This window comes from Crassostrea angulata, chromosome 1 (genome assembly GCF_025612915.1).
Source record: "Crassostrea angulata isolate pt1a10 chromosome 1, ASM2561291v2, whole genome shotgun sequence".
In the NCBI taxonomy this organism is placed as follows: Eukaryota; Metazoa; Mollusca; class Bivalvia; order Ostreida; family Ostreidae; genus Magallana; species Magallana angulata.
The window spans coordinates 42,594,325-42,603,987 of record NC_069111.1 but is presented as its reverse complement, the minus strand read 5'-3'; the positions used below and the strand labels follow the sequence as shown (position 1 = coordinate 42,603,987).

At 32.6% G+C, this 9,663-nt stretch overlaps 3 protein-coding genes across 5 annotated transcripts in view; 2 read left to right on the top strand and 1 right to left on the bottom strand.

Moving 5' to 3' along the window:
- Window positions 1-252: 252 nt before the first annotated feature.
- On the bottom strand, window positions 253-9,616 carry LOC128162024 (molybdate-anion transporter-like). Of its 3 annotated transcripts, none has more exons than XM_052825239.1 (2): window positions 9,499-9,616; window positions 253-2,055 (listed from the first exon to the last, which is right to left on the bottom strand). In XM_052825239.1, the coding sequence occupies exon 2, from the start codon at window positions 2,026-2,028 to the stop codon at window positions 667-669; it is 1,362 nt and encodes a 453-aa protein (XP_052681199.1). In that variant the 5' UTR covers window positions 2,029-2,055; window positions 9,499-9,616; the 3' UTR covers window positions 253-666. The 3 variants fall into 3 exon arrangements, with proteins under 3 accessions (XP_052681199.1, XP_052681197.1, XP_052681198.1); XM_052825237.1 differs by lacking the exon at window positions 9,499-9,616 and adding an exon at window positions 3,465-3,537; XM_052825238.1 differs by lacking the exon at window positions 9,499-9,616 and adding an exon at window positions 3,452-3,508.
- Window positions 3,705-9,663, top strand: part of LOC128162099 (tRNA (guanine-N(7)-)-methyltransferase-like) — a 31,254-nt gene continuing 25,295 nt past the window's right edge. The window contains exons 1-2 of the mRNA XM_052825300.1: window positions 3,705-3,863; window positions 5,979-6,109. Of these exons, the coding sequence (XP_052681260.1) occupies window positions 3,781-3,863; window positions 5,979-6,109 (214 nt within the window). The 5' untranslated portion in view covers window positions 3,705-3,780. The remainder of the gene's footprint in view (window positions 3,864-5,978; window positions 6,110-9,663) is intronic.
- LOC128162065 (neuronal acetylcholine receptor subunit alpha-6-like) lies at window positions 7,228-9,610 on the top strand. Its single transcript, XM_052825255.1, has one exon. The coding sequence runs from the start codon at window positions 7,697-7,699 to the stop codon at window positions 8,966-8,968; it is 1,272 nt and encodes a 423-aa protein (XP_052681215.1). The 5' UTR covers window positions 7,228-7,696; the 3' UTR covers window positions 8,969-9,610.

Genomic DNA, 9,663 nt, shown 5'->3' with positions numbered 1-9,663 from the left:
AAACGCAATATTTTTGCGATTAAACGCAATACTCTGCGTTAAAACGCAAAAGTTTGCGTTTAAACGGAATCCATTTTGCGTTTAATCGCGATATTTTTTTGCCAAAATACATTGCGAATAAACGCAAAACATTGCATTAAAACGCAATAACTATTGCGGTTTAATGCAATATAAATTAATTTAAATACTAACGTGGCCTGAATAAGCTTCCGTATACTATAGTTGTTTTTAAAAGGAATTCATAAAGTCAACTAGATTTTAAACACAATTTTATATGAGCATCTAAATAACATCACTATATTTATGAATGTACACGATAAACATTTTGTATGTTGTTTACACGTCTATTTGAAAACAAAGTACAGATCACATATTTTGCACCACATAAATACCTTAAAATGGATCTAAAAGGGCAACCAAGTTTCAAATTTTTTGTTAAACAATAGTATGACAGGATTAAAATCCGACTCTTTTTCCTCATATCCTCTAAATGAATTTAGTTAGACTGGGTGAAAAGAGTATATTAGTATTACTTTGTACAAGTGTACTTTCAACATAGAATAAATATGATACGCTTTACAAAATTTCAAAACCTAAAAAAAAAAATTCAAAAACTTGTGCCAGGATACAATAAAAGTGATAATTTTACATCGATACGTTGTTTTATTAAAAGATGTTATGAATATGGTCACTTTCCTGCCATCCAGCCTCTTGTTTCAAACTCTCATCATCGTTTGTCAGAGTTTTAAACCGAACACCACTGAGAATGGCCAAGAACAGCAAGACCACACAAATCACAAAGATCATCTGATTCCCGTGTCTGAACACGTCCTCGTGGAGCAGTAAGAGAACGGCGCACGCGATCAGGTTTATGGGAACCCGGAACCAGTTCATGATGCTCCAGCGATGCGTATCGGGAATGATTCTAGACCGGAGAAATCCCATGGCGGGAAAATAAATACCGACTGCAATTTCGAAAACTACGAAAGCAGAAAAGGAGAGGGCATAGTCATGGGCACCAGGGTGAGTTGAATACACCAATAATAAATTAGCAAACAGAGCAATTGCAATAGATATTATGAGTAAAACAGTGGTTGATAATTTTTTGCGCAAATTCAGCACTTGGAAGAACGCTTGACCTGTCAGTATGCTAATCATGAATGTTGAAAATACAACACCTAACATAGGCTTGGCAGGTTCTAGAATTGGTGTCCATAAGAAAATAATGATATATATAACACTTTCAAATAGAGATTCTATAGCTCCTAGCATGAATATCTTCTCCTCTGTTACAATGCTTTTAAAGCCTTCTCCACATAACTTCCTAAACTTAATGGTATGTCCACTGTAATTTTCATTCCATGTATACATAACTATAACACCAGCAGCAACTAAAAATGGAATAGCCAGGATATATGGAGCAACAGGTCCAAAGCCCATCCAATCGCAGAGTACATTTGTCGTGAATCCTGCTAAAATAGCCATTAAGCCATTCCAGAATGATGCTTTGGCAAATGTTACTGCAATCCACTCTTTTGGAAAATCATGGGTCTCAACATGCTCATGGACATACCAGGCTTCAAATGCAGAAAACAACACAGATGTTGCAATACCACCCAAGATCCGACCAATTAAGAGGACACCGTAACTTGTTGATAGCTTCAATATACAGGACACGGAGTACAAGACTGTGAAGGACATACACAACTTCTTTCGGCCAAACTGGTCGGCAGCAATAGGTGTCCAGGTTCCCAGGAGGACAGTGGAGGCAAACCCAAACACATACAGGATGGCGATCTGCTCCTCCTGGAAACCATAATGGTGATAGAGTTTATAGAGGTAGGGACCTTGTAGCCAGTCAGCAAACATGGCCATCAGATAGGCAGCAAAATAGCCACGCTGAAACCGGACAAACATAGGGTTGTTCCCAATTGAAGCATCTCTACGTAGTCTGTGAGCCACATACTGAAATGCAGCACAAACAACGGTGAGGAGTATAAGGGTGAAGTACACGATTGGTCCAATCATGATGCTAGACTGCTACCAATACATCATCTACAATATACAAAGAAAATAACCAGGTTATTGGATTTGCAGGTAATTCTTCACAAATCTTTTTTTGTCTTTATGAAACTAATCCCTTCAACCCAACACAAAAAGTGTGATATCACTAAGAAAGTATTCATTTATACTGGGTTTGACATGGCAATTGTATGTTTCCAGTTAAGGAATTTTTCCTCCTGCTTTAAAACTTGTTCTTTTTACATTTGCATGGTTTTGAATTGGACTTTTCTTGTTATTACAGGTATAGTGGAATACTTCTCACTTGATCAAAATGAAAATACACCCCAACTTTTTAAAAATAAGTTAGACAAAACTTGTGATAACAGTTACTATAAAATGTGCTATACACACTGAAACATATCGAATACAATGTATGACTAAGCAGAACTTTTATTACTACATATAATATATCTGTGTATCATAAATTTATAATAAACTAATTATATTCTTTTATGTAAGAATATTCCCCAGAACTCTTAAAAAATAACCTGTCACATTATGTACATATCATGACCAATGCAAAAAGATACAGGCAGGTACAAGATCTCTTTGGAAAATAAACTTACAACATGGTACAGATTAAGATCTCTAAGAGAATCTGTTTTCTGCAGCACGGGGACAATTTTTAATAGAGCAAAGGTTGTCATGGAACCTGTGTTAATGGTATTTCAAGGATTTTTAATGTACAAACACACAGGCACTTGTTTCTGCAATAAACTATACCATATAGTATGATAATAGTACCTTGAAGAGTTTAGTAGGGTACATTTTTGATTTTTGTATGTACACTCTTCTGTGGATTGAATTTGTAGGTTTATCATAGAAGCAAATGGTACTAAACACTTTTTGTTAAAAAGCAAATTTATTCCAAATATCTTTTTAAAGACAACTACCATTGGAAAAAAGACACTCATTATTAACCTCAAACTTTAAACAAGGTTTGGGCAACTACTAAAATTGGCTAATCTGGTCGGTTGTGATATTTTACATAAAATGTAACAAGTTTTGGTAAGCATCTTTTATCTGCATCCCATTTGTTTGAAGAATTACCCCTCGGTAGGTCTTTGACTATTTGGAGATTAATCTCATAACACACTGTACCAAAAGTACCAAAAAAAAATAACCGTACATGAACATATATTTCACATCCCGTTTTTTGATATTTATAAAGTCCCACACGGACTTATTATCCATCTAGGCGATTTGACCCAACCTGTTTAAGAGTTATGAACCTTGCGTGTCCATCTCTATTACCATGATAACATGTTTACGTTGCATTCACTATGTAATCACTTCCCAAACAAATGAACAAGATATCAAAAGTACGTTTTGTTATAATCTGAAAAACTGATTACGTTTCAAATAAAATTATCATGTTTATATTTACAAGATATCTTTACCACATATATTCTTCAAAATATCGAGAAGGCCACCTCCTGTTTTGTTTTGATGATTTGGCCAGATAAAATATCGATCCCGATTATAAAAGTATTTAAATTTTATCAAATAAAATATGCCATATTAAAAATGAAAGTAGTCGTGGTCTTATTTTAAAAGATAATTTAAATGATCTTTACGAGAAAATTAATCGCACTTGTTATCCACAAAGTACAGAGCTCATTTTAATAATCGGGTTTGGTCTTCATATGAAAGTGAAAGTAAAAGAATACCAAAGAAGCACGTTGTTTTGCAATTGTCCTGTTTAATACTTTAAAAATGGAACCAGTACGTTTACCACAGAAGAAATTTTACAGACAGAGAGCCCACTCAAATCCAATGACAGACCACAATTTCGATGTGTACGTACATGTAGATATACCCGGTATATAAAATTGGAACGTATATATCAGCTGTATATATAGTTGTTTTAACAGCTGTTCATTATAAATTAATCTGAGCTACTTACAACTAAAATTTGGTTTGAAGAGGTTATAATATGATGGCATTCCCATTTCTGAATGCATCAGTTTAAAAATGTTTACCCTGTCTGTCCTTTTTTCTATCAAATGTCTGACACTTGATAAAACAATGAATTAAAGAACTCGCTCAATTGCCAACTCGTTCCCACTTTTTGTCAACTTGACACCCTGTCATCGACTCCATTCTAAAACACACTGCTCCCCACTCTATCCAACACTTAACAATATACTGATAGAAATTACTCATTGAGTATGTTTTAACAACCAATACACCTTGTTACAAGTGCCAATTGTTTCATTTTATCCTGCGATTGGAATTGGGGTGCTGCTCCTTACATTGTCTGACCAAATAAAGGTAACCCAATAAACTAAAGCTGTACTTGGTCAATGCTACAATATACCCTTGCGCATTTATTAGACATTCGAATACACTATGTGATTAAAATATAAATTATAAGTGATATAGTATCACCCTGAGTTCTAGGGAATTGCACAGCATATGAAACCTACTCAAATTAGCTGCAGCTGGCACTGGACAATAAGATAATTGGCAGCATGATATAACTGTGTATATAAGACAACAACTCCTTATTGATTCCCATTATTCCATCATACAGATAGTTTGTTCTTGATTCATTAGCCACAAATTGGTGACATTTAGTGGCATTTGTTGGTGTACTTACATGTACTAACCAGTTTTGTTTATTTTTTATGTTGGATTTCTATGGAGAAATCAATAAAAAATCTTCTAACTTTCTTTCATCTGCTAGATTATCTAAAACCTATAATACATAGATTAAATATTCATCACCTTGCATTGACATTTATGTTGAGCCAGATGTTACTACAGTAGCAAATGTTTTAATATATATACGTGTAAATACCCAAAATGATATATTTCTGATACCAATAAGTAGAATGATAGAGAACACTTGTATGGTCAAAGAATATGGAAGACTAGCACTTTAAATAGGAAAGAATATACATCTACATCACCTTATCAAAACTACTAGTCATGATAGTTGGTGCTATTTTGTTTTATTACATCCCTCCTCTAGCAATGTTTTAAAATCATTTTGTAAGGGAATGTTTTCCATTGCATTTCAAAAATGGTAAATACAGCATTTCCCTTTGATGAAAAGTTGTACATTACTGAAATAAATATATTCTCATAAATAGTTGTGTTTGCCAGTATCATATCCGGTAAAGTGGTTAGAGACAAAAGACAGTTTAGACCATTCTATAAAAAAGGTGTGTTGGCTTCATGGTTATGTCATTAATAAATATTATACATTAAAATAGTAATTATTAAATTTTCAAATATTATGTGTAAAATGAATTATGAGTGTTTGTAAATTATGCCCATTATGAAATGAAATAGTTTTGTTACATCATATCATTTTTAAAAAAATATTTTGTTAATATAATCTTGTTCAATTAACATTTTGAATTTTATTGAATATTATTATATTAGAATGAACAGAAGTAATAACTGGAAGAAAACACAGATAAAGCAAGGTTTTGTGAAATAACTGGTTAAACTCTTCACATTTCCTAGTAAGATTGTATATGGTTATCTTGGACTCAAATAATTTATTAATATACAATAAGTTGAATTTGTGTCCTGAAAAATATCAAAATTTTCATATCACATAACAAATTGTTTTATAGTCTTTAAAGTTAAAAATATTTAATTGATTTTAATTTTAAAAAGTATATATCAAGATCTTCGAAAATTCGTCAATTCACAATTTGATAATATATTGGGTTTTAATATGTAGGATTTTTATTAAATTCTCTCCATAGCATGTTTTTTTATGCTTGAAGAAAATAGCACCCTATACCTAAATATTTCAATTCTGTTATACAGATATTATGAACTATGGATATTGCAAAATAATTCCACTGGTTTCTTGGATTTGCCTGTATCCAAGTTTTACTGTTTAACCTTAACTATGTGGTTGTCATTAACAGCTGATTTCTTGTGTCTTGCAGGCCAGTGAAGCCAGAAGACATGGACTGGAGTGAACATTACCCAGACTTTTACCAAACTGGACAGAAGATCACAGACTGCCCTCACAGAGTGGAGTTTGCAGACATTGGTTGTGGTTACGGGGGTTTATTGGGTAAGTGAACACATGTATATTCCCATCCCAATCAAATCTGGAAGCGAAATACAGCACAAAAATTAAAACTTTCTTTATACAAAAAGTTTAAAATAGTGAGTTTTGATACAAATAATCTGCATGAACTTTGTATCATGAAGATTTAACATATGCTAAGGAAAATGCAACTTAATTGTACTTTTGGATACTACTGGTAAATACATGGGCTTCAAATACTTTACCAGGAATCATAGTGAACAATATGCACATAGATTTAATGATTTTTGATACTATATTTTTATGAAATGTTTCAGTAATTTACATTTAAAAAAAATCGTCATTAATATTGCAGCCCAGAAGACTGGGTTGATCTATACAGTAAATTGTTTCCAAGCTTACAATACCTTAAGGTAGTTCACAGTTTGGTGATGTCACTATAATAATCAACATAGAAAGTTAGCCGTATTAGCAAAATCAGACAATTTGTAAAAATTACAAATGTTCTTTAGCACATAGAATGAAGTATTTCAAAATGTTAAATGCAGACTCAGTATTTATACAAATACATGTACTTGATTATTAAGTGATAGAAACCTTAAGATGTGACATTTAAGGTCACATTTTGTTCTTTAAAGCATGAATGTCAGTTAGAAGTGTTTAATCCAAAATCGTTATTTATATGTTCTTATATTTGTAGCTAGTAAATCAATAAATTTTCTTCCTTTTTTTTTGGTTCTCAGACGCAAGTAAATGATGACATCATGCTATCAAAGTCATAATGAAAATTAAAATTTTTGTGAAGTCTTAATCTTTAAAGTTAATTAGCAAAAATTTGGTCTCATACACATAGTGATAATTTGTTATGAATTCATTTAAATTTGCTTCCCCTGTTACTGTGTTGAGTAAAATTAAATGATATGTCTGATTTGTTTAAGATATATGAGGATAGTTTTGAGATGTGTTTATTGACTAAAATGTGCATGATACTATAATTATATTTCATTTGATTTGATAAGAATTGCTGTCTTTAAAACATGATAACATCATAAGTACATAGACAAATTTTAAATAAATTTTAGAGATGAAACTTTGAAACAAAATGATCAAGTGGACAACTTTTCAGGGTATGTTTTCTCGCATGCAGTAAACCTGCAAGCTATCTTAACATTGAGTCATTGAAGTTGGGTCAACTAGATGCTCATAAATGCCTTTTAAGCCAATAACTAAATCATTTTCCAATTGATTTGAAAGTTAATCATAAGCTCCAAAATATCACAATTCATCTGTTAAAATGGGTTGAGCTTTTCTATCCCACATTTGGTCAGTGGTGTTTCCATTGTAAATTAAATTCTTACTGTTCAGAACAAAAAGGTAACACTTGTAATGATTTCTTTTGTCAAAGGATTGACCATAATCCCTTTTCTTCATAACCAATGGATTAGTCTTTGATCTCTTGTATATTTTTTAAATATTAAGACCCAAGGCATTGACCTGCCTCTTTGGAATAGTTATTTCTTATTGATAAATGTACCTATGATTGGCTATCAAATTGGATTTCTTGACAATAGAATTTGTACCGTGAAGTTTTGAACATTAGTTCAAGAAATAATGAAGACCAAGCTAGTTTTTGTTGTTCTGTTTCTTATTTGGACAACTTGTGAGATTCAAGTGAAAGGTGCAGTATTTTCAGACACCTCATCTCTGTATCAGGATCTTTTCACAAACTATTCATCAGATCTACGACCACAAGCAGATCTATCACAACCAATAAAAATTGGTATTAAGTTATATTTATTCTCCATCAACAACTTTGATGAGATTTCTGGCATTCTTTCTGCTGTGGTTGGAATTTCAATGCAGTTGAAAGACTTCCGCCTTGGGTGGACACCTAGCAGCTATGGTGGAGTGAATACTCTAACAGTTCCAAAGGACAAAATATGGACACCAAACATTTATTTGATAGATCCTGCCAATGAGATGAAGGCTATTGGTGATGGGAAAGTAATTGGGAGAATACTCTTTGATGGATCTGTGATTTGGTCACCTGGAGGATTGGTGCAGTCACTTTGCAATGTAAACATGTATTCTTTCCCATTTGACACCCAGGTCTGTACCATAACATTCACACTTTGGGGGTATTTATCAGCGGAAGCTATTTTGGAGCCTCTTGATAACATTACTAGCGTAGATTCATTATTCTACACAGAGAATGGCCAGTGGGAAATGAAAAAGGCTATCCTGATTCCTTTGGATAACGGATCACGAAGCTCATTGTTGCAAGTTCAACTGACATTGCGTAGAAGGGCCTTATACTTTGTTATTAACATGCTAGCTCCAATACTCCTTCTCTCAGTTCTGAATCCCCTTGTGTTTATTCTTCCCGTGGATAGTGGTGAGCGTGTGTCTTTTGCTGTTACCATTTTCCTTTCATTTGCTGTGTTCCTAACTCTCATCAATGATAACATGCCAAAGTCATCTGAGCCCATGGCAGCAATTTCCTATTTTTTAATTGTAATAATGTGTATGAGCACACTTATAATTGTATTTACTATTTTAAATTTATATTTACACTTCAAAGAAGAAGAGAAAGAAGTTAATAAGAAATTGGTACTGCTTCTGAGGTATTTGAAACTAAGCTGGCTGTTTAAAAGATACAGGATGAAAGGCACTCGGATCACAGTCTCCAGCAAAGAGAATAACAAGTGCTCAGAAAACAGGACAGATAATAGTAATCTGGAACAAATTGAAAGAGAAAAGACTGATGTGGTCAAAATGAATTGGAAATCTCTAGCTAATGAGTACGATAGAATATTGATGTACTACTACTATGTCCTGATATTTTTTGTGTGGATTATTTTGGTTTTGTTATTATCGGTCTAATCTTTAAATCTTTGTATATACACATTTATTTAAAAAAGTTTTTTTTAATGCAAACGCTGGCATTTATACAAACAAAATATACAATCAAGCTTTTAGATGATTTGGTCTAACATTTGTTTGATGGAATATATGTCTATTTTATATTTATCTTTATGTATCCCTTTTTGCAAGTTACATTTGTATTTTAAAAAAGTGTAAATTTATCCGAAATTCCTGTAAAAGCATAAGCAGAGGAAAGTTTTAATGAAACATGCAAACAGTGCTTTGTGTACAAATCCAGCAGATGCTTTATTACCTGTAAACATCCACTTTTTGATCAAGTAATAGGTTGATTAGTTCTTTATCATTAGCATTACCTAATCATTGGATCAGCGCGTTTTAACAAATTAGATCAAAATCTGTTCTGTGTAGAGGTCAATCCATTGAATTCATTACCTTAACTGATTCTATCACCATTTATATAATCCTATCTCTGAATACACATAAGCAAATTCATTATCAAATACCGATAACTAATCTAATCTATTTACCTGATGTACCATGGGTCTTCTGATGAACTTGTGTCATTGAATGCATTTATTAATTGAACCTTTTTGTAAATATGGTCAATGCATTAAAAATTATTCAGTGGAACCAACTTGTCATTGCTTTTGCGTTTTTGTTTTGTTTGGCGTTTGTTGAGTGTCAAAGAAGAT

Excerpts from the sequence above, each read along its gene's own strand:
- LOC128162024 (XM_052825239.1), bottom strand. The coding sequence starts at position 2,028 with ATGATTGGACCAATCGTGTACTTCACCCTTATACTCCTCACCGTTGTT.
- LOC128162065 (XM_052825255.1), top strand. The coding sequence starts at position 7,697 with ATGAAGACCAAGCTAGTTTTTGTTGTTCTGTTTCTTATTTGGACAACT.